Genomic DNA, 24,850 nt, shown 5'->3' with positions numbered 1-24,850 from the left:
TCAGTATAGACACTATGGAGCCATATAGGCAATGGACAGTAAAGGGTGTCACTGGGGGTTCTCTGTTCTTGCGTTTCCTTTAATATAGCGTGTACTTGCCTTAAATGAGCGCAAAGGTTGGCGGTTCGGCAGAGTGTCAAAAAACACTTGTACCTGTCACGATCTCTGGTGGCAGGATATGTTTACAGCTCCCGGGCAATCTCACAGTCTAAGACTTGTTCTGAGACTGACACAATTAGAAGATGAATTTCCAGAAGTTCCACAGACATTGGGGGATATTTATGAAAGCTATGTCCCGTATCAATATAGACCAAACTACAGAGTGTTTGGCCGGTCTATTGTGTGCCTAATTTATTAAATGGCGCACAGCTCTTGATAAATTCTGTGCACAGACTTCATGATCTATGCTTTAGTCTATATTTAAACCTGCTCCAACATGTTCTGACATTTCGGCATACTTTCAGCCGATGCGACTTGTCGCTGAAAAGTCGCTTTTTCAATGCATTTCAGTCTAAAATAGACTAGAATGCATCATGTTCTAAAAATCCTCTAGAGCAAAAGTCGCAGAAAAGTCGCACATATTTAGACTGTGACTTTCTGTGCGACAAATTTAGACAAGAAAAAACAGTCTAAATCCTTTGATAAATCTCCCCCATTGTATGGAACGTCCTGAAAAACATCCTCTGATCATATTAGTCTAGCAACAAGTCTTTGGCTACGATATTGGCTAGGAACTTTAAACATATCCTGCAGAGATAATGACAAGGACTGTTTAAGTATTCCACCTTTACATAATTTTCTTTTCCAAAACCATATGTAAATATTTGACAACTATAAAAATAATGTTATTTAAACAGTCTTACAGGTTCACACACAGTATTTTAGTATTTTTAACCAAAAACAAACAACAGAAGAAGGTGCAAATCATACTGTACCATCAAAATACTATGTATGAACCATACCTGGGAAAAAACTACCACTACCTTTTGGTCATGTACATAATAAAGCGTTGATAATTTATCCTCTCTCATTCAGAAATATAACAGAAGTTCAGATGACTTGTTTTATATGAAATATAAAACTATACTTTGCTTTTTTGTTCTTAGAACATGTAACTTTCAAAAGTTATTAAATGTATTTCCTGGTTCATAGCATCAAACTATATTATAGCTGTATTTGAACATTATTGTTTTAAGTTATTTAAACTGATGTTATTTATATAAAAAAGAAAAAAAGAACTTATTAAGCTGCATCTGTCTCATATGCTTCTAATTCTACAAAATAACAAAACATAACAGGAAAGTCTGGCAAAGCTGCAGTTTCTTCTCCCCAGTGACTAGACGCCATGTCTAGTACACAACACTGCTGCCAGCATACACTGGATGGCAGACAAAAATGAAAGCCTGCGGCAAGATTAATGATAGATGTTTCAGAATGAACAATACAAATATGCAAAATATTATGTGCCCCATATTAATCCTAATCAAAACACTGAAAAGGTAAACGAAAATAAAATACTAAAAGTAGATTTTTATTTATTATTACTTATAAAAATGTTTTCCTAAATAAAAAAATTCTGGCCTACTTTACAGAAAATTATTTGGTGTACAAATCAGTAAGTTGCTTTAGGTTACCCCTGATTTTAGATAATATTTAATGATCAGCTAGCTCTATAACATCCACAAGCTTTGTGGAAATGAAGACTTTTTTTAATCATTTTTTTTTTTTTTTTTTTTGCCAAAGTCAGATTTAGATTCAGAGGTAAGGAGAAATTTCCTTCCTTTACATTTCTCATTCATTTTTAATGCACTTCAGGCTTTGACGAAAAAGGTTAAATGAAAAACCGCCACAAAAAGCTGTGTGTGAACCCCCTGGAAGGACAAATCACACAGTTGAAAACGATCACCGATTAGATGTTTTACGGGCACTGATTGGGAGGATTAAGGGAGACATTTTGAATAGACACAGACTAAAGGGGCACTAGCATCTTCAAAAGTTATGCCTATCCACAGGACAAGGTATAACGCTTATCAGTGAGGTCTGACCAATTCTGCATGTTCATCACTCCACAATGTTTGAAAGCCTCTATAGAATGCTGGCCATGCACATACGCTGTGCTCTGTTCTTGTGATCAGTGGAGGTCTCAGTTGTCAGACTCCCACCATGCCTCTATACTGCAAGCTTAAGTACACAACTATTTACAAGAGATGCAAAAGTGTAATATATTTACAGGGAAAATGAGAAAGAAAACATAATCAGATGTGATCACATTCTTACGAGTTGTGCCCCACTCCCAATAGTGTGTTTGGCCTCTGGCAGAAAGGAGGAAGAAAGTAAACAAATGTACAATTAAAATGTGCATTGACAGGTATGCTAGGTATGTTAAAAAGACTTTATTACCAATGGGAAACGTTTGGTCAGAAAATAAGCGTTTGTACAGTAGAGGACAATGTTGTGAAAATAAAGTAAAGCCAACTAATGTATGAATGTGAATTTATTATTATGAAAAATCCCTATTTAGCTTCATGCGTGTGAACAAACTTTGAACTCTGTGCTGTTGTCACTTAATAGGTTCTGTAGCCCCCACTGGGTATTATTTATCTGAGCAGCACTGTGATATATTATATTAGACATGCCCATGCAGTTGTGATCAGCAATGCATCGCATTGCTGATCACAACTGGCTCAGCAAGGGACTATGGAGTCAGTGGAGTAAAAACAACAACTAATTTTACAGAATATATTACTTCTTGCTGATTTAGGTTTTTACATATAATAAAATGAATAACTAGATTTAAAAATAAGATCAAGTTAAGGGGGTTCACCAGTGTATGCTTTACTGAACTTATTGTAAGTTTAGTGAGACTACAAAATTCTGTAATAGAATGTTTTTATGGTTTAAGCATACGTTAGTCCCCCACGCAAAAATAAATAAATAAAAAATTATTATGTTACTCAGTACCTAATCCTGGCCATGTACATGTATGCCTCTTTATCACCTATATTTACATGTCTTTTCATTAGGTTCTTTTATTAGAAATCCTCTTTGGGAAAGGGGTTGTGTCCCTCCCTTGTGGTGTTACATAGTTCATAAGGTTGAAAAAAGACCAGATTCCATCAAGCTCAAACTATATCCCTAATGAGTCCCTACTGAGTTGATCCAGAGGAAGGCAAAAAACCCTCATACTAGAGGTAAAAATTCCTTCCCGACTCCAGATATGGCAGTCAGAATAAATCCCTGGATCAACGTTCTGTCCCCATAAATCTAGTATACATATCCAGTGATGTTATTATTCTCCAAAAATGCATCCAGACCCCTTTTGAACTCTTTTACAGAGTTCCCCATGACCACCTCCGGGAGAGAATTCTCACTGCTCTTACAGTAGTGTAGAAACCTTCTTTCCTCAAGACATAGAGGATGTCCCCCTGTTCTAGATACAGTCCTGGGTATGAATAGATCATGGGAGAGATCTCTGTATGGTCCCCTGGTGTATTAATACATCGTTATTAGGTCTCCCCTAAGCCTTCTTTTTTTTTAAACTAAATAACCCTAATTCTGATAATCTTTCTGGGTGCTGTAGTCCTGCCATTCCCTGTATTACTCTGATTGCCCGTCTTTGAACCCTCTCCAGCTCCACTGTATCTTTCTTGTACACTGGTGCCCAGTACTGTACACAGTATTCTATGTGTGGTCTGACTAGTGATTTGTACAGTGGTAGAATTATTTCCTTGTTGTGGGCCTCTATGTCCCTTATTGATGCACCCCATGATTTTATTTGCCTTGGCAGCAGCTGCCCGACACTGGTCACTACAGCTAAATTTACTATTAAATAAGACTCCTGAGTCCTTTTCCAAGTTAGTCGTCCCAAGTGTTCTCCCATTTAGTACATAATCCCAGCCCGGATTTTTCCTCCCCATGTGCATTACCTTACATTTACCAGTGTTGAACCTCATTTGCCACTTCTCAGTCCAAACCTCCAACCTATCCAGATCCATTTGTAATAGTGCACTGTCCTCTATAGTGTTTACAACTTTACAGAGTTTAGCATCATCTGCAAAGATTGCTACTTTACTATTCAACCCCTCTGCAAGGTCATTAATTAATATATTAAATAGAATAGGACCCAAGACTGACCCCTGTGGTACCCAACTAGTAACAGTCACTCAATCAGAATAAGTACTATTAATAACCACCCTGTTTCCTATCACTGAACAAGTTACCCACTTTCACACACATTCTCCCCCAGCCAATCCTTTTCATTTTATGCACCAATCTTTTATGTGGCACCGTATCAAATCCAGCGATTCCCCCTGGTCCAGTCTGGAGCTCACCTCCTCATAAAAGCTGATCAGGTTAGTTTGACAGGACCGATCCCTCATAAAGCCATGCTGGTATGGAGTCATACATTTATTTTTATCAAGTTACTCCAAAATAGCATCCCTTAGAAAACCCTCAAACAATTTACATACAACGGAGGTTAAACTAACAGGTCTGTAATTCCCTGGGTCACCTTTTGACCCCTTTTTAAATATTGGTTCTACATTTGCCATGTGCCAGTCCTGGGGAACTATAGAGTTCCTGATATTAAAAATAGGCGTCTGTCTATTACATTATTTAATTCCTTTAGAACACAGGGGGTGAATGCCATCTGGACTTGGTGATTAGTCTATTTTGATTTTTGTAGGCGGCACTGTACTTCTTCCTGGGTTAGACAGGTGACCTGTACTGGGGAGTTTACCTTATCTTGCCGTATTTCACCTGGCATTTTATTTTCCTCGGTGAATACAGTGGAGAAGAATTTGTTTAATAGATTTGCTTTTTCCTGATCCCAGTCTATAATTCCTTCCTCGTCATTTTTTAAAAGGGCATACACTTTAATTTTTGACCTTTTTGCTATTTATATAGTTAAAGAACATTTTGGGGTTCGTTTTACTCTCTTTGGTAATGAGTCTGTCTCTATTTTTGCGGCTTTTATTAGTTTTTTTTATATATTTAAAATTTTTCTCTATAGCTTTTTAATGCTTCTTCGCTGCTCTCCTGTTTTAGTACTTTAAATGTTTTATTTTTGTCATTTATTGCCCCCTTAATATTTTTATTCATTCATATTGGTTTTCTTTTATTCCTAACCTATTTATTCCCATAAGGTATATAAATCTTACAGTGAGAATGGACAATATTTTTAAAAGTCACCCATTTAGGGTCAGTTTTCTTGTTTTTGAGGACATTATCCCATTTTATATTGTTAAGGGCTTCTCTTAGTTGATCAAACTTTGCCTTCCTAAAGTTCATTGTTTTTGTGGCCCCTAACGAGAATTCATTATTGAAGAACAAGTTATAATGTATTATATTATGATCACTATTTCCTAGTTACCCCCCCAGTCCCTAGTTTAAACACTCCTCCACCCTTCTAGCCAAGCCATCTTCTTCCCAAGCACAGTCCTTAGTTCTTCTGTCTCGCTTCCTCTCTCTTTGTCACACTCTGTCCAGCAGTTTCAGGGCTCTGCATGCAGTGGGTGATGTCACTGCCCTCTTATCTGTGTAAACATGCCCTCCCCCCTTGCTGTGTCCTATTGGCCTTTGTGATGATTGCCACAGTAAGCATCAAATCACGATAGACCTGGGTTATGATGTGATATGCTGATGTCCCTGATGTAATCTCACCACTCTATTCAGCCCTGCTTGTTCTGCCCGCCCAAAAAACACGCTTTCATGTTTTTTTGGGCTATTTACCTATTGCGCTAAGTCGAACCGGTAAAAGCTTGAGTGCTTGTCGAGCCGCAATAATTGTAAAGTTCAGGACAAATTCGGGTTTGCTGGAATCGGCTCGCTCATCTCTAGTGGTGACACTCACACTTGTGAAAAGGTTTATCTATGTGCACAACAGTAATATAAATATTTTTACATACCTGTTAAATAGCTACTTGGAGAGGTGTTAATATTTTCATGAGAGTTTTGATCATTTGGGCAATCAATGACACCTAAATCCCATTTTTCCCAGGAACAAGGCACTGGCTTTATACCTGGAAAAATAAACACTATTTTTTAAGTAAACATTCAATACAAATTATGACTATATAAAAATTATACCATCCATTGGTTTACTAAATCTTATTTCTGGTATATTCAAGTAAATCATGAAAATAATGGGAGTAAATATTAAATGATGGACAGGATTATACAGTCAAGGGCGTGTGTGCTTAATACACACCTCATGTCTGTATAATCCTGTCCATTATCTGATATTCATTCCCATTTTCAAATTAATAGATTTTTCAGACAAACTATAAACCCACATAACTCAAGAAACTGTAAAAAGGTGTAGAATGAAGGCACTCTGAGCTATTTAATTGTTATGTTTTGGGGGTTGGCTGCAGGTGCTCTTTAAAGGGCTACTCTGGTGGAAAAAAAAATTTGTTATCAACTGGTGCCAGAAAGATTTGTAAATTATTTCTATTTAAACATTATAATCCTTCCATTACTTATTAGCTGCTGTATGCTCCACAGGAAGTTCTTTTCTTTTTGAATTTTTCTGTCTGACCACAGTGCTCTCTGCTGACACCTGGGTCCATGCCAAGAACTGTCCAGAGTAAAAGCAAATCCCAATAGCAAATATATCCTGCTCTGGACAGTTCCTGAGATGGACAGAGGTGTCAGCAGAGAGCATTGTAGTCAGACAGAAAATAAATTCAAAAAGAAAAAGAACTTCCTCTGGAGCATTTAGCAGCTGATTAGTACAGGAAGGATTACGATTTTTAAATAGAAGTAATTTACAAACCTGTTGAACTTTCTGCCACCAGTTAATTTAAAAAAATAAATGTTTTCCACCGGAGTACCACTTTAAGGCTAAAAACAGACACATCGTTTTTGCAGCAAAAGGCCCACAAAAATACCATGCTCACCACATGGCAGTTTATTTTGAGTCAAAAACACTTTGGCTAGATGCTGGGAGTCAACAGGAAAATGTAAAATGCCATAACCACATGACCTATTTGTGTGTTTTCACCAATGGCATTTTTAGGCTCAGTATGCAATTTTTTGCTTTTAAATGCAGTATGCTCTGAGTATGGCATTGTTCTTTAACGACATTTAAAAAAAAGTGTGTATGTTGGCATTCTTTCACCTCAATTTTTCCCAGTGAAAGAATTACATGACTAAGAAAGAAACACAGGGAATAAAATGACAAATAAAAATACTTATACTATTACACATTATTTATGAAAAAATGCCACAAAAACTGCATTATGGAGGGGAAAAAAATGAGGGGTCAGTTTCTTGTGGCTTCCCCACCCCTCGCAATTTTCAAATCTGCACTGCAGCGTTTTGAACACGGAAGCTTGGAGCTTCTGTGTTCTTGACGTCATGCCACACCCCTTCATTTGTGTCTATGGGAGGCGGCGTGATGGCTAGTACATAGACGACAAACCTCTTCCCATAGACATGATTGGAGGGGGCGTGACGGCTGTGGTCGCCCGTCATTTGGCATGGATCAGTTTTCTCCATGCACCGGATGACTGGGGTTCCCAGCGGATGACTTTCCCCTGGATGAGGGGGGTTGGACATCTTATTCCCTATACTTTGGATACGGGATAACATGTCGAGGGGCATAGTACCCCTTTAAATGGCAAATTAAAAAATTTGTAAGTCAAAGTTGTCTGTTTTGTAAGTCAAAGTTGTCTGTTTATAGCCTAAATTGACTCTTTTCAGCTGCTATGTTTTTAAATAAAAATTGTATGCAAAAAGGAAATGAAAACTGTAATGATTTTTTATGTACATCTAGTGCTGGCTTCGCTTAATTTTCTTGATTTCACTAACAGGAGTCTATAAGCCATGCATCATTAGCCCACATGAGCTGTATGTGCTTTATTTATGAGCACCACTGTTTTCCTGCTGGCAGGTATGCTTTAAGCATAAAATTTATCAGGAGAAATTTAAAACACAAAATATTTATAGTCCAGAGAAAAGAAAGGAAAGTGGAGACATAATTGCCATATATTGGAGACATTTATTCTCCCCATCCCGGGGATGTGTAATACAGAGAGGAGGGAGATTAAAGTGGATCTGCCACAATACTGCACACAGAGCTTGCTCTCGCCTACTTCATGCAGAGCTGAGATCCCGCCTACATTTACCAATTTTGGTCTCCTGTCAGGCCAGTACCACAGGCATGTTTTTTTATTTTTTATTCTGTGGGTCAATATCATTAAAATTATGCCCATGCTTACATGTTTGTCTATTACTGTACTACTTAAAAAAAAAGTTAAACTTTTTATAAGAAAATGAGTATGCTTAAAATTGTCCTATTCTGACCCCTATAACTTTGCATATATGTGACTTACATACACTGCTTCTGAAGCCAGAGTAACGCTCTGGGGCCTAGGTGTGCTATGTGGACTCCAAATGTACCCATAGTTTGCCCAAGCAGTAGTGGAAACCATCGGTGACCCTAGACAGAACAACAGCCTGACAGTAAGAGAGACAGTCTGGTAGAGCCAAATATGAAAAAAGGAAAGAGATGCGCTCCTAGTGTAATATGTCAGGATAGGTGAGCCCCTTAGGAAACCAAGTGTAAGGCTTACCGGAGGGCGTTGTGCCGGGACACAGAAAATGGGGATTTGTTTCCAAAGCGCTTCTCCTCCGGTTAGTAAGTGGTAAGTCCAGGCAGAAAGATTCTTAAGTATATAAGGAATTTATTGCAACACTTAGTTTCGAGCCTTATGCCAGGCTCTTCCTCAGGCATATAAAATACACTGCAAATGTTCAAGGTTAAAAAGCCCGGTTCCAATCTGCATCCGGGTGAAAGGTCATGCATAACCCAATTTAAAATATCATAAAATAAAGATCATAAAGAAAAAACAATGAAGATAATGAAACACATAAACATTCTCATTAAAACATATAATCATGAGCTATAAAATGAGGCGCGATACATTTGTTGTGGCAGCGCTGGAGGCTCATAAACCCGCCGCTCATCATGGAGCTGCAGGTTACTAATACGCGTGCGGTACTAATGTAGCGACTTGTAAACAAATGGAGAGGCTTCAAACACATGGCTCTAAATCAATAGAGCGCATGCGCTAGAATTGGTAAACAAAGGGGAATGTCAGACCGAGCTGTCATACAGCTACGAGGTAAGCGCTGGTACAGAACACTGTGATGAGAGAACAGAGTTGCCGTTCGCAACAGTGTTCATTCTATGGTGGAGAAGAATTTCGCCTCTAAGTGAGATCTTTTTACAACATGAAGCGAACAGCATAATTACATATATATAATAGGAATGATAGGAAATGCTTAAAAATCAGCATAGGCAAATGAAACAGAAATGGATTGTTTCTCTTTCTTTCATTATGAGAAAAATTATTTTATAAAATTAATATATAAAAAATTTAAAACAGAAATTTTCTTGGCTTACATAATATAATTAAATTTTGTGTGACCACAGCACATGAGGGGCTTTAGCATCGCGGCTCCGTGATACAGGGCCAGCAACATAATTGGACCTGGGCAAGCAGCATAATTATCATGAGGCAAGGAACACAAATAAAAAATAAAAATAATAATAATAATAATAATAATAAAAAGGAGCATAGATAGAACATGCTTAATGAGGCAAAAATGAATTTTTCTCATTAATATGAGAGATTGGCTATAAGGGAAAGGGGATAAAATTCTACATAAAAGTTGCAGACTCAGCTTACATGGACTAATCCAGAAGAGACCACACCATTGTCCCACATTGGGGACCTATCCTTAAAGGAAGTTATCACATGAAAAATAAATAAAATGAATGGAAAAGACCCCCAAAGAGGGACAATTAGGAGAACAGTGAAGCAGTAAATGTGATGTTATAATCACATGTCATTCCTGAAAGGGGTATTAGATATTCATTAATGTGTATCATGGTTAGGATCTCAGAAAAAAACAAAGGAGGCCTGTTACAAAAGTATGTAAGGTACATGTAAAAACCGGTGAAAGATTATAAAAGGGATCAGTGATAGATATAAAACAGCAGTGTACTTGTGGGCTCATAGTACCTTTTCCAAAGTTTCATTAAGCCCCTTTGGTGCAATTGTTGACAACTTATACATCCAATAGATCTCTTTCTTCTTTAGCATGTCAAAGCGATTGGTAGTATCAGCTGAAATATGATCAATAGGAGTTACTGTATAAGTATCCTGTTCTCCTGGGTGAACCATGACACAATGTCTGGAAACCCCATGGAGAAGGAATTTGTTCTTGACATTTTGCCTGTGTTTATTAAACCGGTTGCGAAGGGGTTGGATAGTCCGACCTACATACTGCAGTTTACATCTGCATTCCAGCAAATATATGACATAGGAGGAACTACATGTTAATCTGTGTTTTATTATAAATTCTTCCCCAGTGACATTTGAGGAAAATGTCATCCGTTTATTCTGGATCTCCCTGCAGCACAAACACCTCTTGCTGTTACACCTATACGATCCTGCGGGTAAAAGAGATTTCTTCAATGTTGGTTTATGTTGTTCTATCACGCTGGGTGCGAGAATGTTTTTTAGGGTGGGAGTCCTGCGGTATGTAACAGATGGTTTATTTGGAAGAATATTATTCAGAATAGAATCATTCTGCAGAATATGCCAGTGCTTGTCCAGAGTTTTTCTGATGTTACTAGCAGAATCACAAAAGGTGGTGATAAAGTTGAGGTTTTGTACTTCTCCGGTCTCTTTATTTTGCTTGGGTTTCAGGCAATCCGATTGTGTTTGATCCTTTACTCTATTGTAAGCATCCCGGATAATTAATCTGGGATACTTTTTTCTCTTTAAATCTATTGTATAGGATCTTTGCCTGTGCTTCAAATGTCTCATTGTCTGTGCAATTTTTCTTAATCCTTTTGTACTGCCCATACGGTACATTATTTAGCCATTGCTTTTTGTGGGCACTGTTGTACTCCAGGTAACTATTCACGTCCACTGTTTTGAAATATGTGGACGTAATGTAACTGGAGTGATTGTGTGTGATATTTAAATCCAAAAAATTGATATTATTCTGACTGAATTCAATGGTGAATTTGATTCCCCAATCATTTGAGTTGAGATGGGTCAAAAAAGAATTTATGGACGTAGGTGGACCTTTCCATAGGAAAAACAAATCATCAATGTAACGGCGGAACAGTTGGATATGGGAATGATGTTCTGAGGATCCCATAATATATTTGTCCTCAAATGCCCCCATAAAGAGATTGGCGTATGAGGGCGCCACCTTGGACCCCATAGCCGTCCCGTTACATTGGTGATACACTTGTCTATTGTACATGAAATAGTTGTTATCTAGTATAAATTTAAGACTTTTGATAATGAAGTTTCTATGTTCCTTGGTAATGTTGGTATCCTTGGCTAAATAATCATCCACGCACTGCACCCCAATGTTGTGGCCAATATTGGTGTAAAGTGATGTGACATCACAAGTTATAAGATATACACCCTTTTCCCATTTCATAGTAAGCAATTGTTCTATGAGCTGAGTTGAATCGCGAAGGTAGCTGGGTAATGCTGTGACATAATCCTGAAGATACAAATCGATATAGTGTGACAGATTGCTTGTCAGACAGTTGGTATTGGATGTGATTGGACGCCCAGGAGATCTAGTGAGAGACTTATGGACTTTCGGCAGAAAATAGAAATATGGCCTATTGTCGTTGTTATATTGCAGAAATTTGTGTTCTTGTTTCTTCAAGGTGCCTTCAGATAGCCCATCATTAATCAATAAGTTGTATGCAGCAAGGACCCCTTTATATGGATCTACAGTGATATTCCTGTAGAATTTGGTGTCTGATAGTATATGTGATGATTCTTCTTCATAAAAATCCAGATTCATCACTACTACCCCGCCTCCCTTATCCGCTGGGCGGATTACCAGATTTTTATTCTTTTTCAAACTGGCCAGGGCTTCTTTTTCTTTTTTGGATAAGTTACTCTTGTTTGGTTGTTTTTTGCCTTTCCCCATTTTTCGGAACTCTTCAAGTACCAGATCAGAAAAAACTTGGATGTGAGATCCCTGTGAATGCACTGGGTAAAAGGTCGATGGAGCTTTCACATCTTGATGTTGAACACCATTACTGGATGACTCAGAGCTGGAAGTTACATCTGAATTCTCTTTGTTCTCAGTTTTGAGCGCAAAGAAGCGTTGTAGTGTTAACTTTCTTATGAAACGGTTAAAGTCTAAAAACAGTTGGAAATCACCCCTGTTGATGATGGGCAGAATGAAAGGCCTTTCTGCAATAACATTATTTCATATGGATTAAGGGTCTGGTCAGATATGTTAAATATTTTCGTGGTAGTTTTCCCAGTAGTTTGTTCATTCCCAGTTATTGGTCCTGATGTTGACGGATTTGTTTGTCTTTTCTTTTTCTTGCCTCCTCTTCTCCCTCTACTTCTTCTATTTTTTGTTTGCTCCTGTTGCCTAGGAACATGTCCGGGATTTTGATCGTCCTCTGTGTACCCAATACTAAAAAATCCTTTCAGGAATGACATGCGATTATAACATCACATTTACTGCTTCACTGTTCTCCTAATTGTCCCTCTTTGGGGGTCTTTTCCATTAATTTTATTCATTTTTCATGTGGTAACTTCCTTTAAGGATAGGTCCCCAATGTGGGACAATGGTGTGGTCTCTTCTGGATTAGTCCATGTAAGCTGAGTCTGCAACTTTTATGAAGAATTGTATCCCCTTTCCCTTATAGCCAATCTCTCATATTAATGAGAAAAATTCATTTTTGCCTCATTAAGCATGTTCTATCTATACTCCTTTTTATTATTATTAATTATTATTTTTATTTGTGTTCCTTGCCTCATGATAATTATGCTGCTTGCCCAGGTCCAATTATGTTGCTGGCCCTGTATCACGGAGCTGCGATGCTAAAGCCCCTCATGTGCTGTGGTCACACAAAATTTAATTATATTATGTAAGCCAAGAAAATTTCTGTTTTAAATTTTTTATATATTAATTTTATAAAATAATTTTTCTCATAATGAAAGAAAGAGAAACAATCCATTTCTGTTGTATTTGCCTATGCTGATTTTTAAGCATTTCCTATCATTCCTATTATATATATGTAATTATGCTGTTCGCTTCATGTTGTAAAAAGATCACACTTAGAGGCAAAATTCTTCTCCACCATAGAATGAACACTGTTGCGAACGGCAACTCTGTTCTCTCATCACAGTGTTCTGTACCAGTGCTTACCTCGTAGCTGTATGACAGCTCGGTCTGACATTCCCCTTTGTTTACCAATTCTAGCGCATGCGCTCTATTGATTTAGAGCCATGTGTTTGAAGCCTCTCCATTTGTTTACAAGTCGCCACATAGTAGCGCACGCGTATCAGTAACCTGCAGCTCCGTGATGAGCATCGGGTTTACAAGCCTCCAGCGCTGCCACAACAAATGTATCGCGCCTCATTTTATAGCTCATGATTATATGTTTTAATGAGAATGTTTATGTGCTTCATTATCTTCATTGTTTTTTCTTCATGATCTTTATTTTATGATATTTTAAATTGGGTTATGCATGACCTTTCACCCGGATGCAGATTGGAACCGGGCTTTTTAACCTTGAACATTTGCAGTGTATTTTATATGCCTGAGGAAGAGCCTGGCATAAGGCTCGAAACTAAGTGTTGCAATAAATTCCTTATATACTTAAGAATCTTTCTGCCTGGACTTACCACTTACTAACCGGAGGAGAAGCGCTTTGGAAACAAATCCCCATTTTCTGTGTCCCGGATTATGGGTCACACATTTTGAATCTTAGTCTGGTAGAGCCAGACCTCCCTTCAATTTGCTATGGATCAGGACATGTCTAGCCATTCTCGGACAGTTGTGAGCCCAGACAAGGTCAGACAAGAGCGCAGTAAGCCCGCGAAAAAAAAGGGGGGGGGGGGTGGTAAGTGGTCTGGGATAGTAAAAAAGAGATACAGGAGGAGTGGCAGAAAAACCATTTCGATTAAATTAACCTTTATCAGCCACGAAAAGTCTCTGCGCTCCTCTCTGGCCAGGTCTGATGGAGAGAAGGAGGGGAGAGAAATTAACCTTAAAGGTGTCAGGAAGGTGGGAAGGGGAATTTGGGCTTGGGGGCAGGTATACAGCGCCATTATGTGAGCCTTCAGAGCACCCAGTCCAATTTGGGTCGCTTCTAAGTAAGAAGCCTCAGTACAATCTATCAAAAGGCTTTCTCGGCATCTAGGGAGAGCAGGAAAAGGGGAACATTATGTCGCTGTGCATAATGTATCGCCGAGGACGTTCATAGTGTGTTGTCTCTAGCCTCCCTATTGCGGATAAAGCCTACTTGATCAGGGTGGATCATGAGACCCAAATGCCTTTGAATAACTTTTTACATTTTTTTTCTGGGATGTGATATAACTAGAGATGAGCGAATCGAAGTTGACGAACCCGAATTCGTTACGAATTTTATGAAAAATTCGATTTGCAACTAATACGAATATCGCCGCGATTCTATCGCGCGAATCGCTTCATTAAACTCCATTTTACAGCGTTCCAGGCTATTGGAGACCTAAGATGGCGGATCCACATGTGAGTACATGGGGCAGGGGATTATGGGAGGGCGGGAAACAGCGGCGGGAATGAAGGTAGGCAGGCTGACCCTGAATCACATGTGAGATGCAGCCTATCAGTGTTCACTGACCCCTGTGATGTAACAGCCCTACATAATCGGCGGCCATCTTCCCTCTGGTCATTTGTCCTATGCACGAGATAGGGAAAGGAAGTGACTGCACGTCTGTGTGCTGATCGCATACAACGGCGTTATACAGCATATATGCAGCGGTGACATCAGCATTAGGGAAAGACACAGAGCACAGTGTTGTTGCAGTTCTGACCGAGAACGATTCTAGCAAAACCTCGTATTCTCCTTACTCAATATAGCAGGCATAGAGGTGCTGCATAGCAGTCACCTGCGTCATAGATTTCACAGCTGTTTTACCTGTATGGAGTATCTAATCTCCTCTTTTTTCAGCCCAATTTAGTTTTTTCTGTTGCTCCACAAATCTGATTCTCACAATTGTGTGACAGAGTGCAATTTAGGGTTTAATCCCTGTAAAAAACAAAATTATGTGGTGCTGCCCAGTTGGGTCCTGCTGCTGTTCAGAAATATGTCATATTAGTGTGGACTTTAGTGCCTTTTTACCATTTTTTACCTGTTACTCTGTCTCTGAGCTAAATTCAGTGTCATACCACACGTTATACACCTGCCGGTGTATGAAAGAAAAAAAAAAGTTTTCCCTGCGTACAAATACGCTTTTTTCAGTGGCCTTATCATTGCAAAGGGCCTACATACAAGCAAATAGCGTACCATATACTCCTTTTTTTCTGTCTCTGTGCTAAATTCAGTGTTATACCACACGTTATACACCTGCCGGTGTATTAAAGGAAAAAAAAAGTTTTTCCTGCATACAAATATGCTTAACAGTGCGCTCATCATTGCAAAGGGTATATGTATATATATAAAAATGCACATACAACCAAGTAGTGAACTATTTAGTACCTGTATTTCTGTCTCTGTGCTAAATTCAGTGCTATTCCACACATTAGTATACACCGGCTGGTGTATACAACAAAAAAAAAAAGAGTTTTTTTCTGCGTATAAATACACTTAACCTGTTGGGGACGAAGGGCGTATCCATACGCCCGTGGGAATTTCGGTCCGGGCCGGGGCGGGGACCGGGCCGGGGTGACTGCTGATATCTATCAGCAGGCACCCCGTGCAAATGCCCAGGGGGGTCATTAGATCCCCCATGTCGGCGATCGGCGCAAATCGCAAGTGAATTCACACTTGCGATTTGCGCCGATTCCGGGTCATTACGGGTCTATGGTGACCCGGTGACCCGGCATAGAAGGGGGATTGCGGGTGTCTAAGACACCCACGATTCCCCTAAAGCGATAGGAGTGAGGTGGCACGGGTGCCACCCCTCCTATCCCTGCTATTGGTGGTCTAGACGCAACCACAAATAGCAGATCTGGGGCGGGGGGGGGGGGGGTTTACTTTAGTTTTCCCCGTCCTGCCCACCCACAATAGGCGGGGCAGACGGGGAAAACGAAGAGGAGCGGCACCGACGTCCACTTACCCCTCCGGAGGCTGCGGAGCGACGGCGATCGGCGGCGGAGACCAGCGCAGGCGGCGTGTGGCAGAAGAGGACGGCTCCCGGATGCGACGGAAGCCGGTGAGTAGTTGCCTAGCAACATCTAGAGGGCTACAGTCTGAGACCACTATAATGGTCTCTAGACTGTAGCCCTCCAGATGTTGCAAAACTACAACTCCCAGCATGCCCAGACAGCTGTTTGCTGTGTGGGCATGCTGGAATTTGTAGTTTTGCAACAGCTGGAGGTCTGCAGTTTAGAGACCACTGCACAGTGATCTCTATACTGCCCTCTAGATCTCAGTGGTCACTAAATTGTAGCACTCCAGATGTTGCAAAACTACAAATTACAGCATGCCCACACAGAAAACAGCTGTCTTGGCATGCTGGGAGTTGTAGTTGCGTACCTCCAACTGTTGCATAACTACATCTCCCAGCATGCCCTTCTGTGATCCGTACATGCTGGGAATTGTAGTTTTGCAACAGCTGGAAGCACACTGGTTGGAAAATACTGAGTTAGGTAACAGAACCTAACTGAAGGTTTTCCAACCAGTGTGCCTCCAGCTGTTGCAAAACTACAACTCCCAGCATGTACTGACAGACCGTGCATGCTGGGAGTTGTAGTTTTGCAACAGCTGGAGGCTCACTGGTTGGAAAATACTGAGTTAGGTAACAGAACCTAACTGAAGGTTTTCCAACCAGTGTGCCTCCAGCTGTTGCAAAAGTACAACTCCCAGCATGCACGGTCTGTCAGTACATGCTGGGAGTTGTAGCTTTGAAACTGTGAACGTACAGAGTACATTCACACCGGTGGGTTTACAGCAAGTTTCCTGCTTCAAGTATGAGCTGCGGCAAATTTTTCGCTGCAGCGCAAATTCCTAGCGGGAAACTAACCGTAACACGCCAGTGCGAATGTACTTTGTGGGGTATTTCTAATAGGAAGGCCCTTCAAATCCACTTCAAACCTGAACTGGTCCATGAAAAATTCCGATTTTGAAAATTTTGCGAAAAATTGGAAAATTGCTGCTGAACTTTGAAGCCCTCTGATGTCTTCCAAAAGTAAAAACTCTAATTTTATGATGCAAACATAAAGTAGACATATTGTATATGTGAATCAATATATAATGTATTTGGAATATCCATATTCCTTATAAGCAGAGAGCTTCAAAGTTAGAAAAATGCTACATTTTCTAATTTTTCATGAAATTTTTGCATTTTTCACCAAGAAAGGATGCAAGTATCGACGAAAATTTACCACTAACATAAAGTAGAATATGTCACGAAAAAACAATCTCGGAATCAAATTTATAAGTAAAAGCATTCCAGAGTTATTAATGCTTAATGTGACAGTGGTCAGATTTGCAAAAAATGCTCCCGTCCTTAGGGTCATAATGGGCTCCGTCCCCAAGGGGTTAACAGTGCGCTCATCATTGCAAAGGGCATACATAGAACCAAGTAGTGTACTATTTACTATCTGTTATTCTGTCTCTGTGCTAAATTCAGTGCTATTCCACACATTAGTATACACCTGCTGGTGTATTTAACCCCTTAAGGACATAGGGCGTATCCATACGCCCCCGCTTCCAAGTCCTTAAGGACCGAGGGCGTATGGATACGCCCTGAGCATTTCCGGCCCCCACCGCTAGCCGGAGGGGAGCCGGGGCCGGATGCCTGCTGAAATCGTTCAGCAGGCATCCCGGCATATCGCCTAGGGGGGTCATTATGTCCCCCCATGTCGGCGATTGCCGCAGATCGCTGAACAATTCAGTCCAGCGATCTGCGGCGGATTCCGGGTCAATCGGGTCTCCAGTGACCTGATGACCCGGAATTACTGGCTGATCGGGGCCGTCAGGAGTGAGGTGGCACTGGTGCCACCTCACGATCGCCCTGATTCGTCGGCCGGATTACCGGCCGACCAATCAGGGCGCCTGCTGCGGGTGTCACTCCCGCAACCCACTCCGCCCCTCTTCCGGAGGACGTGAGCGGGTGCGGGAAGACGACCCCGGCTGCTGGGGACCCCGATCCCCGGCGTCCCTGTTGGGATCGGGGCCCAAGGAGCGACGGCGGCGGCGAGGGACAGTCCTGCAGTGTGGATCGTTGGAGGTGAGTGACAGCCTCCTGCTGTTGCTTAGCAACAGCTCCCAGCATGCAACAAGGGCATGCTGGGAGCTGTAGTTATGCAACAGCAGGAGGCAGACCACCACAACTCCCAGCTGACCAATCAGGGCACCTGCTGCAGGTGTCACTCCCGCAACCCGCTCCGCCCTTATTCCGTTTCCGTTTCTGTTGGGATCGGGGCCCCAGGAGCGGCGGCGGCATGGATCAGCAGTTTGAGGTGAGTGACAGCCTCCTGCTGTTGCTTAGCAACAGCTCCCAGCATGCAAAAAGGGCATGCTGGGAGCTGTAGTTATGCAACAGCAGGAGGCAGACCACCACAACTCCCAGCATTCCCTTATGGGCATGCTGGGAGTTATAGTTTTGCAACAGCTGGAGGCACATTCTTTCTATGGAAAAGTGTACCTTCAGCTGTTGTGTAACTACAACTCCCAGCTTGCACAATCAGCTAAAGTGCATGCTGGGAGTTTTAGTGGTGCATCTGGTGGTTGCATAACTACAACTCCCAGCATGCCCGTTGGCTGTCGGTGACTGCTGAGAGTTGTAGTTTTGCAACAGCTGAAGGCACACTGAGTTAAGTAGTAAACCAGTGTGTCTCCAGCTGTTGCATTACTACAATCCCCAGCATCCCCAGCCAATGTAGTATGCCTCCGGCTGTTGCATAACTACAAGACCCAGCATGCCCTTCCGCTGTCCGTACATGCTGGGGGTTGTAGCTTTTGCAACAGCTGAAAGCACACTGGTTGCAAAACACTGAGTTTGTTACCAAACTCGGTGTTTCACAACCTGTGTGTCTCCAGCTGTTGCAAAACTACAACTCCCAGCATGCACTGATAGACCGTACATGCTGGGAGTTGTAGTTTTGCAACAGCTGGATGTTTCCCCCCCCCCCAATGTGAACGTACAGGGTACACTCACATGGGCGGAGGATTACAGTAAGTATCCGGCTGCAAGTTTGAGCTGCGGCAAATTTTCTGCCGCTGCTCAAACTGCCAGCGAGAAACTACTGTGAACCCCCGCCCGTGCGACTGTACCCTAAAAACACTACACTACACTATACTAACACAAAATAAAATAAAAAGTAAAAAACACTACATATACACATACCCCTACACAGCCCCCCTCCCCTCCCCAATAAAAATGAAAAACGTCTGGTACGTCATTGTTTCCAAAACGGAGCCTCCAGCGGTTGCAAAACTACAACTCCCAGCATGCACTGATAGACCGTCCATGCTGGGAGTTGTAGTTTTGCAACAGCTGGATGTTCCCCCCCCCCCCCCAATGTGAACTTACAGGGTACACTCACATGGGCGGAGGATTACAGTAAGTATCCGGCTGCAAGTTTGAGCTGCGGCAAATTTTCTGCTGCAGCTCAAGCTGCCAGCGAGAAACTACTGTGAACCCCCGCCCGTGCGACTGTACCCTAAAAACACTACACTACACACAAAATAAAAAGTAAAAAACACTACATCTACACATACCCCTACACAGCCCCCCTCCCCTCCCCAATAAAAATGAAAAACGTCTGGTACGCCACTGTTTCCAGAACGGAGCCTCCAGCTGTTGCAAAACAACTACTCCCAGTATTGCCAGATAGCCACTGACTGTCTAGGCATGCAGGGAGTTTTACAACAGCTGGAGGCCCCCTGTTTGGGAATCACTGGCGTAGAATTCCCCTATGTCCACCCCTATGCAATCCCTAATTTAGGCCTCAAATGCGCATGGCGCTCTCACTTTGGAGCCCTGTCGTATTTCAAGGCAACAGTTTAGGGACACATATGGGGTATTGCCGTACTCGGGAGAAATTGGGCTTTAAATTTTGGGGGGTATTTTCTGCTATTACCCTTTTTAAAAATGTAAAATTTTTGGGAAAAAAAGCATTTTAGGTAAAAAAAAATTTTTTTTTTTTTACATATACAAAAGTCATGAAACACCTGTGGGGTATAAAGGTTCACTTAACCCCTTGCTACGTTCCCCGAGGGGTCTAGTTTCCAAAATGGTATGCCATGTGTTTTTTTTTGCTGTCCTGGCACCATAGGGGCTTCCTAAATGCGGCATGCCCCCAGAGCAAAATTTGCTTTCAAAAAGCCAAATGTGACTCCTTCTCTTCTGAGACCTGTAGTGCGCCAGCAGAGCACTTTTCACCCCCATATGGCGTGTTTTCTGAATCGGGAGAAATTGGGCTTCAAATTTTGAGGGGTGTTTTCTGCTATTACCCTTTTTAAAAATGTAAACATTTTGGGAAACCAAGCATTTTAGGAAAAAAAAAAATTTCACATATGCAAAAGTCGTGAAACACCTGTAGGGTATTAAGGTTCACATTACCCCTTGTTACGTTCCCCGAGGGGTCTAGTTTCCAAAATGGTATGCCATGTGGTTTTTTTTTTGCTGTTCTGGCACCATAGGGGCTTCCTAAATGCGGCATGCCCCCAGAGCAAAATTTGCTTTCAAAAAGCCAAATGTGACTCCTTCTCTTCTGAGACCTGTAGTGCACCAGCAGAGCAATTTTCACCCCCATATGGGGTGTTTTCTGAATCGGGAGAAATTGGGCTTCAAATTTTGGGGGGTATTTTCTGCTATTACCCTTTTTAAAAATGTAAAATTTTTGGGAAACCAAGCATTTTAGGTAAAAAAAAAAATTTTTTTTTTTTACATATGCAAAAGTCGTGAAACACCTGTGGGGTATTAAGGTTCACTTTACCCCTTGTTACGTTCCCTGAGGGGTCTAGTTTCCAAAATGGTATGCCATGTGTGTTTTTTTGCTGTCCTAGCACCATAGGGGCTTCCTAAATGCGGCATGCCCCCAGAGCAAAATTTGCTTTCAAAAAGCCAAATGTGACTCCTTCTCTTCTGAGACCTGTAGTGCGCCAGCAGAGCAATTTTCACCCCCATATGGGGTGTTTTCTGAATCGGGAGAAATTGGGTTTCAATTTTTGGGGGATATTTTCTGCTATTACACTTTTTAAAAATGTAACATTTTTGGGAAATCAAGCATTTTAGGTAAAAAAAAAATATTTTTTTTACATATGCAAAAGTCGTGAAACACCTGTGGGGTATTAAGGTTCACTTTACCCCTTGTTACGTTCCCTGAGGAGTCTAGTTTCCAAAATGGTATGCCATGTGTGTTTTTTGCTGTCCTGGCACCATAGGGGCTTCCTAAAGGTGACATGCCCCCCAAAAACCATTCGTCGCTCCTTCCCTTCTGAGCCCTCTACTGCGCCCACCGAACAATTAACAGACATATGAGGTATGTGCTTACTCGAGAGAAATTGGGTTTCAAATACAAGTAAAAATTTTCTCCTTTTTACCCCTTGCAAAAATTCAAAAATTGGGTCTACAAGAACATGCGAGTGTAAAAAATGAAGATTGTGAATTTTCTCCTTCACATTGCTGCTATTCCTGTGAAACACCTAAAGGGTTAATACACTTACTGAATGTTATTTTGAAAACTTTGGGGGGTGTAGTTTTTATAATGGGGTCTTTTATGGGGTATTTCTAATATGAAGACCCTTCAAATCCACTTCAAACCTGAACTGGTCCATGAAAAATAGCGAGTTTGAAAATTTTGTGAAAAATTTCAAAATTGCTGCTGAACTTTGAAGCCCTCTGGTGTCTTCCAAAAGTAAAAACTCATAAATTTTATGATGCAAACATAAAGTAGACATATTGTATATGTGAACCCCCAAAAATTTTATTTTGAATATCCATTTTCCTTACAAGCAGAGAGCTTCAAAGTTAGAAAAATGCAAAATTTTCATTTTTTTCATCAAATTTGGGGATTTTTCACCAAGAAAGGATGCAAGTTACCATAAAATTTTACCACTAAGTTAAAGTAGAATATGTCACGAAAAAACTCTCTCGGAATCAGAATGATAACTAAAAGCATTCCAGAGTTATAAATGTTTAAAGTGACAGTGGTCAGAATTGCAAAAAACGCTCCGGTCCTTAATGTGAAAAAGGGCTCGGTCCTTAAGGGGTTAAGAAAAAAAAAAGTGTTTTTTCTGCGTAGAAATACACATACCAGTGCGCTCATCATTGCAAAGGGCATACATACAACAAAGGAGTGTACTATTTAGTAACTGTTATTCCGTCTAGGGCCTATATACTTTGAAAGGACAGCCTTAAGTAATCGCCTGCTGCTGTTCTATACCCTCATAAACGCACTAAGTATGTCAGGCAGGGAAGTGCCAGGGCGTGCACAGAGAAGGGGCAGAGGCCTACATACGTCAGGCAGAGTTTGCAGCAGACTTGGGGCGAGTGGCAGCAGGAGTCTCATCAATAGGCCTGAGCTCCCATTAACACCCAGCGGTCGTGTCGTCGACCCATCTCTCCTCGTCAATTGGTTTGCACACTCATCCCCATCATCACAAGCGACATCTCACAACCCCAGTCAAGAGTCGGTGGGTTCCTCAGATACAACCCTCAGTTGGCATGGCCCGGGAGCAGTCCCCGTAATCCCATTGCCTTTGTCCTATGCTGTTCCCTCTCCCAAAGAAGTATCTCATGCTTTGGGTTCAGCTCCACTATTTATTGAGGACGATGTAATAGAGGACAGTCAGCAGCTAATGGGCAGCCAAGAATGTGAGGAGACATGCGTCGCTTGCTCCGCAAGGCGGGCAAGTAGTGATGCGGAGAGTGACATGGGAGGCAGTGTTTCAATTGTTCAGGGTCCTGAGGCAGACACTGTTGTGGAACACGAGGAGGACATCAGTGACGTGCACACATCTTTTGATGATGATGAAGCTGATCGCAATTGGGAGCCGGGTGCAGAAGCCGGGGCTTCATCATCATCAGGAGAAGAGATTTGCTCTTTGTCTATGAGGCAGCAAGGCGGTAGCACGGTTGGCAATCAGCATGGTGGTGGCAGTAGTGGAAATTCAGGAGCCAAACGTACCAGGGGGAGACTACCTGCTTTGCGGCAAGCTACCATTCAGGGAGGTAGTGGAATAGGGGTTCCTGGAGATGGCGCCAATAGCAGTGAAATAGTGCGGACTGCGGGTGGGAAAATCAGCTACTCTGTGGTGTGGTTGTTCTTCATATAGAATCCGGAGGACCTTAGTGTAGTCACATGCAAAATCTGTCGGCAGAAAGTTAAGCGTGGCCAGGGTCCCAATCTCGGCACCACGGCCCTGCGTCAACACATGATTCGCCACCATAAAGCGGCCTGGGATAACCGTGGCTCCCATGTAGTGGTCCAGCCTGCCTCATCACCCAGTGGCCATCCGCTCCCTCCGTCATCCAGCCAAGGCTCCACCACCTCAGCCGAAGGGAGCATTGTGTAAAACCCTCCTTCTGGCGCTCCTGCTTCTTCCGCTTTTTGTCAGCCATTCCGCCAACAATCGATCGGCGAAGCCATGTCCAAGAGACAACAGTATGCGCCCACTCATCAAATGGTGCAGAAGTTGAATGTGCTCCTGTCCAAGTTGCTGGTGTTGCAGTCCCTCCCTTTCCAACTGGTGGACTCTGCAGCTTTCAGGGAATTGATGGCTTGTGCCGAGCCGAGGTGGAGAGTCCCAAGCCGTCATTTCTTTGCGAAGAAGGCAGTACCAGCCCTGCATAAGTTTGTACAAGAGAAGGTGGGCCAGTCCTTGAGCATGTCTGTGTGTTCAAAAGTGCACGGCAGCGCCGACGTGTGGAGCTGTAACTACGGGCAGGGACAATACATGTCTTTTACGGCCCACTGGGTAAACGTTGTTCCTGCACAGCCACAACTTGAACAGGTCACACCGCTTCCTCCTCCACGCTCTCGCTCCCAGGCAGTTGGTCCTTTTATAGTGTGCGCCTCCTCCTTCCCCGTGTCCTCGGCCTCCACTGCACGTCCAAATCTCGGTGGCCCTTCATCGTACCACGTGTGTAGGGCACAGCGGTGTCAAGCCGTCCTTCACATGGTTTGCCTTGGCGAACGGAGTCACACAGGGGAGGAACTGCTAAAGTTCATTAGGGAAGAAATCCGAGTAGGGCTTACTCCACGAAATCTGGAAATGGGAACCATGGTGACCGACAATGGGAAGAACATTGTGGCCACGCTGCGACAAGGTAGTGTGAACCATTCGCCCTGCATGGCACACGTGTTGAATCTGGTTGTCAAGAAGTTCATCAAGTCTTCACCCCATTTGCAAGACGTCCTGACAATGGCAAGGAAACAGTGCATGCACTTCAGCCACTCGTACACTGCCAAGCACACTTTGCTTGAGCTGCAGCGTCAGAACGGTATCCCACAACATAGTCTCATTTGTGACGTTGCCACACGTTGGAATTCCACCCTCCATATGTTGGACAGACTATACGAACAAAGAAAAGCCATCACGGATTTTTTGATGATACAAGCAGATAGGAGTACTCCCCTGTGTAACTTCAATGTGAACGAGTGGCAGCTCATACGTGACACCTGCTGTTTGCTGAGGCCCTTTCAGGAAGCCACATTTTTTGTTAGTCGCTCGATTTACGCCATGAACGACGTAATTCCACTCCTACATTTACTCCAAAAAATGATTGAAAACATGGCTGATCACTACAATGGAGACGTTCCGCCTACATCAGAAGGCTACATGAGTCCTGTGGGGGATGAACTGGAGGAGGATGATGAGGGGCAGAGCAGAGCACAGTTTACG

The 24,850-nt window shown here is 42.1% G+C and overlaps 1 protein-coding gene across 15 annotated transcripts in view; it reads right to left on the bottom strand.

Moving 5' to 3' along the window:
• The window catches only part of FAM227B (family with sequence similarity 227 member B), a 266,903-nt gene that overhangs the window by 98,313 nt on the left and 143,740 nt on the right, over positions 1 to 24,850 (bottom strand). For all 15 annotated transcript variants that reach the window (XR_008892487.1, XM_056572242.1, XM_056572253.1 and 12 more), the window contains one exon: positions 5,907 to 6,020. Coding sequence is in view for 14 of the 15 variants with exons in the window: in XM_056572242.1 (XP_056428217.1) it covers positions 5,907 to 6,020 (114 nt within the window). In the remaining variant the exon portion in view is untranslated. The remainder of the gene's footprint in view (positions 1 to 5,906; positions 6,021 to 24,850) is intronic.

This window comes from Hyla sarda, chromosome 4 (genome assembly GCF_029499605.1).
Source record: "Hyla sarda isolate aHylSar1 chromosome 4, aHylSar1.hap1, whole genome shotgun sequence".
In the NCBI taxonomy this organism is placed as follows: Eukaryota; Metazoa; Chordata; class Amphibia; order Anura; family Hylidae; genus Hyla; species Hyla sarda.
The sequence above is the reverse complement of the archived record's forward strand: the minus strand, read 5'-3'. Positions and strand labels throughout refer to the sequence as shown.